This window comes from Eptatretus burgeri, chromosome 13 (assembly GCF_056783735.1).
Source record: "Eptatretus burgeri isolate ZD-2024b chromosome 13, Ebu_testis_v1, whole genome shotgun sequence".
Lineage (NCBI taxonomy): Eukaryota > Metazoa > Chordata > Myxini > Myxiniformes > Myxinidae > Eptatretus > Eptatretus burgeri.
This window is the reverse complement of record NC_140973.1, coordinates 45,606,221-45,618,669: the sequence shown is the minus strand read 5'-3', so window position 1 is coordinate 45,618,669 and position 12,449 is coordinate 45,606,221. Positions and strand designations below refer to the sequence as shown.

General features: G+C 42.8%; 1 protein-coding gene across 2 annotated transcripts in view; it reads right to left on the bottom strand.

The window, feature by feature from the left end:
- Positions 1–327: 327 nt before the first annotated feature.
- Positions 328–12,449, bottom strand: part of LOC147014363 (atypical kinase COQ8B, mitochondrial-like) — a 92,955-nt gene continuing 80,833 nt past the window's right edge. For both annotated transcript variants that reach the window (XM_085852275.1, XM_085852276.1), the window contains 5 exons: positions 8,907–9,000; positions 8,451–8,592; positions 2,771–2,878; positions 2,419–2,571; positions 328–2,331 (listed from right to left, as the gene is read on the bottom strand). In XM_085852275.1, coding sequence (XP_085708401.1) covers positions 2,041–2,331; positions 2,419–2,571; positions 2,771–2,878; positions 8,451–8,592; positions 8,907–9,000 — 788 coding nt within the window. In that variant the 3' untranslated portion in view covers positions 328–2,040. The remainder of the gene's footprint in view (positions 2,332–2,418; positions 2,572–2,770; positions 2,879–8,450; positions 8,593–8,906; positions 9,001–12,449) is intronic.

Sequence of the window (12,449 nt, the reverse complement as noted above, 5' to 3'; positions counted from 1 at the left end):
TGCATGGCCTTCCAAGATGTTCTTGCATCAATAATGTACTTGCCCTGATGTTGTGCAACCAATTATTAAGTTGTGTCCTTGACCAACTTTTTTCAGATTGTGACTGAATTAACAAAAATCTTTTTGATCATAACTTGAATAATTTTCCTCCGATTTCATGATGTTGAATTTTATGCATATAATGTAGATGGACACATTTTCTTAACGTGCACTCTATCCCTAAATCATCGGCATCAAGGAACGCTTACCCTTGGCCGTCACAGATAGCTAGTTTAATTACTCTTTGCCGATCTATCTTAATCAAAAGTAGACAACCGTCACACAACATCAAAATAAAAGTCTTTAATAGAACCAAAATGACAAGCAATCCTGTTCTACCCACCACCTCCAACCAGGCACACCAGGAAGATGGGAAATGTTATCGGTTGGAGGTAGGGAAAAGGAGATTATACAAAAGTTGGAGAGAATATATTTTTTCCCCAGTAAAACCAGGGTGAGAATTTAACTTCCTGGTAACAAAAAGACAATTATTAACAAAGGACCTTCTGTTTGTGATGACATTGCAGACTTAAACCCCCCCCCCCCAAAAAACAAAACAAAAAAAAAAACAGGTGTTTGGTACTCTTCAAAGTACAATCATACCTGAGGAACACAGATCGTTCAAAGACAGAAAATAGGCGTAATGTTTCAAATCAAAAGGTTCCAGAACCATAAAAGAAAAATAAACGGTTCTCTCAAACCTCCATACAGCTACCGGCTCAGCGGAAGATGATGCTCGAGTTTCATCATAAACAAACAGTCCATTATTACAATGTCACTGTTAAAAGCACATTGGAGTTTAAACACTGAAGATAAAATAACGCATTTTGCTTAAACAGTCATATTCTTAACCCAGCTGCCAACACCTGCTACATGTAAAAGGAAGAAACATGAAAAGACCCATCATACACGACTACAAACCAGAGAAGAAATACATGGTACTTTATTGCAGTGTGACCAATAAGTGAAGGACTTCTGATGACAATGGCATGGTGTGCAGTTAGTCAAAAAGTCATCACAAAATAATAATGGTGTCATTGGGTGGCTGAGATATCAATTACCAGTCTCTCTAAACTAGTTAAGTCACTGAGCAGTTATTTTACAACATATAGAACATGACTTGATAAGGACCAGTGCAAACATCCAGCGGAGGACTGGATGCTGGACGTCGTGTGCAGCTGCCTCAACTTGCTGCCGGAAACCAGACCTCTGAGTGCGTCGGACATAACACTTCGGTATAGAGTTCAAGTTTGAAGACATCAGCCTTTCAAAGATTCAGCACCCTCCTGCTGCGTTTTTATTGGGTTTTTTTGTTTTGTTTTTTTGAAAGACGATTCGATGTCATTGGAACACAGAACCCCCCCCCCCCCCTCCCCAAAAAAACCCTCGAGTTTTGCACAACACGACAAGTCAACTGGTCTTTCATTCAATTCCAGACAGCACCGTGTCAGCCTTGTTGGACCGACCAATGTAACACAGTCTCCAAGTATTTGCCAAACATGCCATTCCATACTTTCCATCACCTGACTTTCAAACTTCACCTTGTGTGATTATTTTTGTAAGAGCCATAAAATTGTCCTTTGATTCAAAAACAACAAAACAAAAACATTTAAAAGTCATAAATGTTACCTTTTGATGTCAAAAAAGAATTTGCTCCAGACCAGGTTGTGAGCAGGAGCATTAAAACAGGTTTCTAAAATTATTTATTTTAGCTTTTTTTAAGGTTACTGAAATGCTTGGTTTTCTCAAGCTCCAAAATTATATCGGAAGTTTTATTGGACTTGCAACTGGGTGAAACAGGCCTGAAGCAGAATGTGTCGTTAGGCAGCCAAAGGCTCAAATATGGAAAGAAACAAAAAAGAAAGTCACTTTGTAATACGAGTCCAAAAAACAAAAGGAGAAAAGAAAGGGAGAGGCGGCAGGAGATAATCGAGTAGAGCGGCACTCAAAGGCCTGTCCATTTTTCCCTCAGTAGGGGGAGACCATAAAGTTCCCATGCCCTCAACCCTTTTGAGCGTGCCTCTTCTCCCAATAATTCCGGTAGACTGTGTCAAAGTCCTCCTTGCAAGGAATGCATGCGTTCAGTTTTGAGCAAATTAGGAAAGCGCCCGAGAGCTTCCGCAGCAGCGAGTAGCTCTCTTCGGGCGGAGGGGCCAGACGGTGCCGCATCACGGTCGGCATGAGACCAAATATGCGCTGTACGGTGGATTGGTGTCCAAAGTTAAACGGACCCTCAGCGGAGAATGCCTCACCGATGATCATTACGGCATTGATGTGCAGCTCCTGCAGGGCCTGGAGAGAGGGGAAAATTAGCTGCTCAATGTTGACAAACAAAATCGTATTTGTCATGACGCACAAAAACACCATATTTTATCCCACCTTTGTTTCGTAACCAGTCAAGAAACGCATATTCTGGAGGCAGCTGAGCACATTAGCTTTGTCTCCCAGTGAAGCAGAATGCACCATTTCGATGAAGCTGTCGATGAAATCTACCTCATAATCACGACTCGCCCCAAAATCCAGCAGACCGACCTGTGGGATGGATGGGCAAGGAGGTGCACGTTGGGAAGAAAAATCATCCACAAACGAAGGCTTTAAATGGGAGCAACTGGAATTAAAATGCAAACCCAGTCACATAAATTCCTTTGTCATCAACATGTGTCACACTGCTCAGGTGGTCATCATAAGGAAGGTAAAATGGTACGTGTAAGCCAAGGGTGCAAATTCTCACACGCTGATTGTCTGTGTCATAGTAGAAGTTGGACCAATTGGGATCTGTCTGCATAAAGCGAAACTCAAACAGCTCATGAAGGCAAAGCCACATGACACGGGATGCAATCTAGGAGCACAATGGGGGGATACAGAGAACCATGACAATACCAGGTCAGAAGTTGCAGGACTGAGAACACACAGAGAACTCAAATAAATAAAAGCAATTTGGTAAAAGTTGCAAAATTTATCGGGTTTCACAAACTGAAAAACTTAATATTTCTTTTTCTAATCGTACGTCGCATATTATATGCAATGCAATCAGGTCCCATGCAGTTTTATACAGGCGACATTGTCATGGCAGCGCAACAAACGATCACCCACCCGCCTATAGGCCAGAGGCGGATAATTTTGCTCTCGTGTGGATACATATCCTCATTTGTCAACCTGTCTGGTGGGAACATTGCGGGACTCCTAGGATGTGATTTTGCAAGATGCACACAACATACCCACAAATGGCAAAAAATAAACAAGAAAAATAAACTCAAAGACTCAGTTTCATCAAGGGAGATACCAATGATCTTAAATGCCTTGGTTTCCACAGCATGAAGCCGAGAAAGGTGCGAGTGAAGCCGAGAAAGGTGACCCAGAGGAGAGCAGTATTCCATCAGGTTGTGGTTGAAAGCTTTGTATGTGGTCAGGAGCTCAGGTGTGCCAAGAAAGGACTTTGCACAACGGAGGATGCCCAATCGGTGACTGGTTTTGGAGGCCAGCTTGGAAATGTGGCTTTCCCAGGAAAGATCATGGCAGATAGTGAGGCCGAAAAGTTTGAATGACAAGACTTCAAGAGGATTGTTGAGAAAGTAGATGGGGGTCGGGGGGGGGGGGAGTTCCAGCCGGTCCTTTCGGAAAGACATCGTGAGTGTGAGATTTGTCAGGATTGAAAGACATGTTCCAACTGTTGGACCAGCTTGTGATTTTATCCAGATCTGCAGAGAGTGAAGAGGCTGCTGCTTGCCAATCTGAGGGATGACAGATGGTACGGCAGAGGGCGGAGTCATCAGCAAAGGGGTAAGGAGGATTTTCCAGCAAGAGAGATTGATGAAAATGAGAAAAAAAAGCACTGGGCCCAGTACACTGCCTTGAGGAATTCCAGCCTGGACAGGAAGAGGGGACGAGAGATTTCCATTAAGGGCCACAAGTTGACTGCGACAGGAGAAGAAGTCTCCGAGCCATGAGTGGAGATTGTCTTGGATACCATGGATTGGATTGTTTGGTGAGCACGGCGGGTTGCCAGACCGTATTGAAAGCACGCCATTTGTCTCGGGAGATGGCGCTGATCTCATGTCTGGCATTGAGGACCTCCATCTACCGTTGGGAAAGCAGGAGCAGCAAGTCCAGGGGAGAGTGACCTGGTTTGAGTCCCAATTGATGATTGGAAATCAGGCCATTGGAGAAGAGGAGAGATTTAGTGTCAGAAGCGATTATGGACTCCATAACCTTACTGATGATTAGGAGAAGGCTGATTGGTCTGTCGTTGCAGGGATCTGTTTTTGCACCTTTTCCAAGCAGATGGCAGAACACGTTGAGCAAATGAGAGGGTGAACAGAACAGAGAGAGGGTGAGTAAGAGCAGCAGAGCAGGTTTTTAAGACACGTAGGCTGATGCCGTCTGGACCGGTTGCAGAATCTGAGTCGAGGTTTGACAGCAAGCTCTGCACCTTGTCAGGAGAAAAGGACACAGGGTCCAGGAACAGCTGGGTGCAACTGGGTAAGGTGGGTAAGGAAATAAATGGGCTTGGGACACAAGATTTAGAAGCAAACACAGAGTTTAGGCATTCAACCTTTTCACGTGCAGTGTCAGCTGTGTGGCCATTTGTGGTAAGGGAGGGGATGGAGGGGGGACATACACCAGAAACAATCATAACTACAAGCCACCAGGATTTGGAGGAGGGAGACAGGTCTGAGAGTTCGGACTTGAGGTGAGAAAGATATTGTTTCCTGGCTCTCCTCAGGGTCGACACACACTTGTGAGCTTTGTGGAAGGAACTGAGATTGCCTTCAGTTGGATTTGCATTCCATCACGCAAAGGAAAGTTATTTCAGGCCAACTGCTTCGCCACAAGCCTCAGTGTACCATGGGCGGGAGGAAGGCTATGACAACTGAAGACGAGATGGGATAAATCTGTGCATGAGAAAGAGTAAATTTATTTGAAAGAATTCACAAGATGAGTTTATGTCGGAGAAAGTAGAGATGGGAGACCAATTGAGAGGTTTGATAGATGCTTGAAGTCCTTACAAGTCGGTCTGAGTGAAATGCCAGACACGATGGCGCTGAGGTGGTTCTCCAATAAAAGCAAGAGAGATGTTTGGTTTGACAAGTACGTGGTCAGATGAACCGATTGGAGCAGAGGAAGAACAGCAGATGTTTTCTGGGAAATTGATCAAAATCAGATCCAGAAGATATGTAGTACCGTTGGTTGAGATCCCGGTCGGGAAGTTGTCAGATTGTTTCAGTCCCAATGAGTCGCAGAAGTGCCATGACAGGTGAGAGAGGCACCCACACCCAGCCAACTGGCATGATGACAATTGAAGTCACCACATATGAGGAAGAGAGAAGTTCGGCTGAGAGGACAGAAGTTGGTCCATGTTTTCGGATAGTGAGGTGTAAATGGAGTCATCACTGTTTCGTGGATGGCAGAACACACATATAAACATGAGGTGGGGGTGGAGGAGAAGCAGAAGCCAGAAGTATTCCTGGGGGAGTGGGGGAGTGAGGGCGGTGCATGGAGACTGAGGAATAGAGTTTTTGATAAAAGCAACTCCTCCGCCAGGATGAGGCTCAGGTCTGTCATTCGGAGGAGGGAGTAACCAGGGAGAGATATGAGGGAGGCAGAGACATCTTGAAGGAGGAAAGTTTCTGTTAAGCAGATTATGTCTGATTTGTCAGTGGCAACATGTATGGAAAGATGTCAGATTTGAGCAAAGACCCTGGATGTTTGAGGTCCATACTGTTAAGGAAGACGGAGCGGAGAAGGCTTTGGGTGCAGGGGAGGAGAGGGGGAGGAGGAAGGGAGAGATGTTGACAGAATGTGGGGGATTACAGAAGAGCTTGGGGAGAGGGCCAGATGAGGAAGAGAAAAGGCTCGGTGGTGATGGAATGTGCAACAGTGGGAAGTAGTAAGAGAGGAGACAGAGGGAAGTTGAAGATTGGAGGAGGTAGAGTGATGAGATGGAAGAGAGGGCAGGAGAAGAAGGCAGCTTTGTGGATGTGACAGGCAGCAACTTTGTGAAGGGGGAAGGAGGGGGCACATTGGAGAGAGAAGGGTGAGAGGGGAGAGTTGAGGGAGAATGGTGAGGAGTAGTTTTTGAGAAAGGTGAGAGGGAAGCTTTGAGGGGAAGGGGAGACAATGAGAGCAGGCACAGCCAAGGGGCAGGAGGGCAATGGAAGAGGTGGGGAGAGGGGAAGGATGAGACTTGGTCGTGGTGTGGTGAAGAAGGTTGCAGGCAGGGGGAGGTACAATATTTGAGAGGTTGGGAAGAGGGGGAGATGTGAGGAAAGAAAGAGCATGTTTGAAATGTTTATTGTACTGATAGAGAGAGTGAGATATCTGTTAGGTAACAATGTAGCCCACAGATGTAAAAACACCACACATTTTGGGACATCAGAGGAGGAGTTGATACTGAAGCAGAAGACAGCGAAGAGGTGCTAAGAGCGGAGGTAGGATGAGGGGGAAGATGGGAGGGGTAAGGAGATGGTATAGCAGGTGAGGGGTTAGGAGGAGGTAGATGTGAGGAGGTTGGGTGAATTGGTACTAAAGTTGGAAAAAAAGGAACGATTGATGGAACGTGAACATACTCGTACATTGCAAAGTGGGATTTTAATTTATTTTTTTAAAGTCAGAGATGCGATAAATGAGAACCAAGAGAATGGAGAAAGGAAATGTTGTAACAGTGGGACTTTTAAGACATGGGATTAAGGAAAGGTCAAATTGAAATCAAGCACTGTCTGCAATCAAGCATTTTCCATAAAGGCCACCTTCAAAATACCATATCTATCAATATTCAAGAACAATTCATGAGGCATGCACTCTTCCGGGTGCCGATCTAGTTTAGGTGCGTAGATTGCTGCATTCGTCCCCGTGCCAGTCCCAACATGGCACTCCTGTTTTGTTTGCGAGCAATGTCTGTATGGCGGTGCAAAGCCAGCTGGTGAAAACTCTGGCAGGCAACTTCTTTTGGTGAATGGCCCCAAGGCCAGCCAGCTTGATGAAAAGTTAGCTGGGTGTATTTTTGGAAAGCATTTTACATAAAGGCCACCTTCAAAGTACCATATCTATCAATAGTCAAGAATAAGTAATGACTTCTTAATCGGATTGAGAAAAAAATACAAATGGCATGCTTAAAGCACAATTCACTTTCGTCCAACATGCCACATTATACTATAATAAACATTCATATGTTCACTGATGCTATGTTTGGAACTATAAAGGTCACCAACCTCCCCACCCACCACCCAATCCCCTTATGTCACCACAATGACAGACCTCTGGTACATTGTACCTGTTGCTGCCTTTGAGCCTTGGAAGTAACTGCTGAAAATATATCCATCTGGGTTCTTCCCAACATCTTTGATCTTTGTTCATTTTGCACATCTTCCTACTTTTTCATATTTTGCTTTATTCATGCTAATTCTTGCCTTTTCTGTTCTTTTAACTTTCTTTGTTTATCTTTCTGTCTTTGGAGAAATAAATTCTTACCAATTTTTTTTTTAAAGCTCGCTTGGCTGCGCCTGGATGAGTTTTGATGGTTGAGGCACAGCAGCTGAAATCTAAATCCTATCCAGGTTCCTCCTGATCGCTATCTTTACTTATTTTCAGTTTCCTTCTGAGGACTCCAATGCAGTATTTAGTCTTTCATTTGATTCCCCTCCGAAAATTATACACCATGTACACCAGGGGGCACTCAAATGAAGTTAGAGGCTTGCACACGCAGGTTTTACGGGACTTGTGGAGTGGTTAGAAGAAAACCTGAATGTATTAGGGATATACAACCTCAAAGCACACCATTCAGGTTTTATTCTAACTACTCTAACAAAAGCCCCTTTCCCACTCAAAAAAACGTCACATCACACAAATTTGTTCAAACCCGATTGGGAGGGAGGTTTATTTGTATTGCATTTTCTTTAATTTAAAACCTGAGTATACAAAGATTGAAATTTTTCATTTGGGATTAGCGAGCAAGTCAAAAACACATCAGTCCAAATATGGTTGAACAGCTACGCAACTATAAACCAATGTGACATGAACTCGCTTCCAACGCAGTCGACTTGCATTCCGTGGCTGGCTGAGAAACAACCACAGGTGTCTGTGCCTATCTTTGCCATTGGCCCATTTTTAATCGGCGTTTCATGGCCGACACTCTCATAGCTAAGCCGTCAAGCAAGAAAGAGTTGCATTTCTAACTCATGTCCAACGAAGTAAAACCAATTCAAACTATAGGAGCTTTTACAAGCTTCACCACTGCAACTCAAGCCATTGACGTCCCAAGATGACGAATGTGCCTGCTTCAATACTGCAGTTTATATGGATAGGTTTCATGAGACATCAAAAGTAAAATCGGAGCAGCTGGAAGAAGAATTATAGAATCCACTTGACAACAAATTTCTCCTTTTTGACGAGTTACCTACACCCGTATGACTGACCAGATTCCGTTCATGTTGAGGAAGATCCACAACATGGTCGAGGGGGACACCGGGTACCATCTCAGTGGTCAATACTCTGCGGCTACTCAATTGGTCCACCACATCAGGAACCAGGAACCCAGGTTCATTTTTCAGGAGCTCTCTGAGAAAAATAAATAAATAAATAAAAATCATCAATCAATGCACAAGAACCAATATGTCAAATTCGAAACAAATCCACAAGAAAAATAATTTGTGGATTCAAAGGTCAACATCCAGGAGAATTTGTTGAATCATCGAAAAGTCTCAAAAGTAAAACAGAAACACAGTAAGAAAATAAAATGATGGGCATGATGAAGAAATAAGGTGGGGGGGGGGAGTAGGGGAGGAAGAATGGGATGTGAAAGGATCACTTGGGAGAGTTTTGTTGGGATACTGAAGATTCTGATAAAAAGTTTGGGAGACTAAAGCACTCACTTAAATCGTCGTGTGCACTCTGCTTCACGTATGTAATCACACTCCCAGGAAAGCTCGCGACCAAGAACCTCAACCACACTGTCTGCAAACAAGCCTGTACATGCAGAATGGCAGATAATTAGATTGTGGAATAAAATTTTCGTTTGCTCATTCCCTTGCTTGATGTATCCAACTGTGACCCCACTAGAGCACAGTTGCCTTTTCCCCCTTTATCACCTCACTGTTCAGTGAGCCTCAATTTTGTATACAGTATATAGTACACATTGAACAATATATGTGTGCATGTGTGGTTGATTGTTATCTCCACAATATGGGTTTCAGAAGGTGGAACAGAGTCCTCCCAGGACTTCAAGTATCCACCTTTGTTTTGGTGAAGGATTGTGGTTTATGAACCAAGTTGTGAAGTTGTGTTCTCAATTATTTTTTTCCAAGGGCTCTTCTCAGGATAGTCACCAAACCCCGGACAGCCTCCAACTGCAGTTGGTTGGTGGTAATGTTCTCAGGGATGGTTTGTCCGATTTTTGTGAGGTTCTTCCTTATCATTAATGTTACTCCAATTATCACTGGGACAATTTTGGCACTCTTCAGCTTTCATCTTTTCACTTCATTCTTGAGGTCTTAATTTCTGCATTATTTAAACTGAAATCACTGGGTACTGAAACCACAATTAGCAATGCCTTATTTCCCTTTTTTATCTGAGTACTCTGTCAACTGCTTTGTTTTCATGGACTGCTTTGTTTTGTTTTCTAGCAGCAGAAAGTAAAACCAATGTTTTTGTTTTCTAGAAGCAGCACTGCTTTGTTTTCTATGTTCACACTGGATGGGATCATCAGGTCGTACTTGAGCATCATGTCCTCGTTTTCAATGATTACTTTTGGTTCGTGGTTCCATGAGTTTTGTGGAACTGGGATATTTAATTTCTACAGATGTGCCAATGAATTACTCCACACAACCTTCCTTCCTTTCCATACAAATGCTGCTTCATCAGGATGAAGATGACCGCATCGCACCTTGCTGTGCCTTTGTGCATACAGCCGTTCTGACACGAGTTTTTACATCCTGATAGGAGGTGGCTCGTGCTTTGTTTCTACCTTGAAAAATCTACACTTGTCCGATTGACTCAGTCCTGCCATTTTTTTAAAAGCCATTCATGTTGTATCCTTTGTCTTGGGCATATATAATGATTGATTCTCCATTCCAATTGAGCGGATCTCTTCTTCGCCATTCCAATATTCCTTCATTGTCCATCCCCAATCTGTCCAACTCTTATTTTATATTTCCCTGCTCTTTTGTCTTTCTCCCAGTTGTCACTGTATATCTGTTGGTATTTCATCTTGTGTTTTTCTTTTGGCCTTTTTGCAATCATTGGGGCTGTATTTGTTGCTGTTTCGGTTTGGAGCATGACATCTTCTATTCATATCGGTTTTTGGAAGTTTTTTCAAGGTGAGTGAGATACACCTTTTCTGGCTTGTTGCGCTCATGCTTGTGTACAAATTGTATTCGGTGGTCTGTTGAACTTTTGACGTACTCTGCTAATCCTACAGTCATCACTCTGTGCACTTGATAGAGTTCCATCAGGCCGCCACCTCCTCCTTTCCTTGGCAGGTACATTCTCAGGATGCATTGATTTTTTGTAGAATATTTTGTGGATACTGAGGAGTTTCCTTGTTCTGATTTCCACTTGTGGCCAGTTTACTATTCCACCACTGTATTGGAACACTTGTACTGCTGCTACCTGGTTTGTGGCTTTGATTTTGTTCTTTGGAGAAAGGTATGTTTTCATGATCAGCCTCATTCTATGCAGGTATTCTTTGGTAATTATTTGTTGCATTTGTATGACATTTGGTGGCCCTCTTCTACGCAAAGGTATTTGCAAGATGCTTCATTGTCAAGCTCCTGTATTTGTTGTAGCGGTCGATTTTGTATTGTCTGTTTTGTTGGTCTACCTTGCACGAATGTGCACTTGGCACACTCATCTAGGCCAAATTCCATTTGGATGTCGTCAGAATATCATTTCACTAATTTCAGTTGTTCTACCAATTTTTTGTTCGGTCGGTGCAAAGAGTTTTAAATCATCCATGTAAAGTGGTTATCATCTGTTTATTTGGACGTTATTTTATTGTTTGTTAGGGTGTATCCGTGTCCTTGCTCATTAATGAGGTTACTTCGTGGACCCAGAGCCAGGCAAAACAGGAAGTGGGGGGGGGGAGGGGAGGTTGTCCCCTTGAAAGATCCCTCATCGTATCTTCACTTCTGGTATTTCGATCTTTCTTTCCAAGTGCTGCAGCATTAGTGTGGTATTCCATATATCCTTGGCTTTCTTAATCAGGTTGATTATTTGGGAATTTGTTGGGTGTGTGAGTGCGAGTGTGTGACCATTACCACAGCACAGGAGCAGTGTATTGTCAGAGATAAGTTGAAACGCCTACAAATACGCAAGTGTGAGACAAGTTCAAATATGTTGCCTACACACAAAGTAGATATGTTCAAACACAAATAGTATTTTGTGCAAATTTTCAACACAAGTGTAAAGAAACAAACTTCATTATTCAACAAAGCATTCGTCCATTCACTACAAAAAGCTAAAAATCCAACAAAATCACATCTCCATCACGTTTTTCAGCATACTGAGACCCCCTCCTCCCACAAACTAACAACAACCACTTGTTTTTGTCCAACATAAAAACTGTAAACCAATTTTCAACCCGTACACAAATTCCAAAGTGGGGTTATCAATTGGTTCACTCTGCTATCCATCTGCAAACATCAGTTTATGATTGAAGAACAATTTGATTTCAAATAAATGTTATATTTTGAACCCGAATCGGAAAATGAACATGTAGTTTAGCAATACTTTGGCTTTGAATTCATCCTGATCACGCATGCACACAGAGGAGTGAGATAATATTTTTACTTTGTCTCGCAGTCAAACAAAATTGAAAATCACTCCAAACAGGACACCGTAAAGGACACAGGCATGAAAAACTAATGTAACATGTTGAATATGGTGATGTAGAAGATGCTGCATCAACAGTGGTAAACTTCTGAAAAAAAATTTCTACAGCCTTGAAAATCTTTACTTTATTTCAATTGAATTAAACACTTGCATATTGCAGAACACAAATCACATTGTTGGCACTTCCAAAGAGCTCAATTTAACAGCACTTGTTCAAAATATCACACAATTTTAAATCATTTCAACCAATCAAATTTGCTGCTCGCACGCTCATCGTTGGGAAATGTTGAGATCGAGACAAAATGGTGGCTCATAGGAAATGAAATATTGTAATGTTTGTGCGGTAGATGGAGGATTTTCATCGGAAAGATAGGATCGTATCGAGTTGTTTGGTCCGTGGATATGTAGGAGACATCTCGATGTAATGAAGTAGGGAAACTGTGAGCTTAAATGTTACTTGTCACCACATGGGCGGTGGTGTGGTGCTAATTAGATAGGGATTAAGGATAATTCCCCCAGTATGCGATTGCCCCCTGTGAACTATTCCGACATTTTTGCATTTCCTAGCCAACCATGAAGGAGTTGCA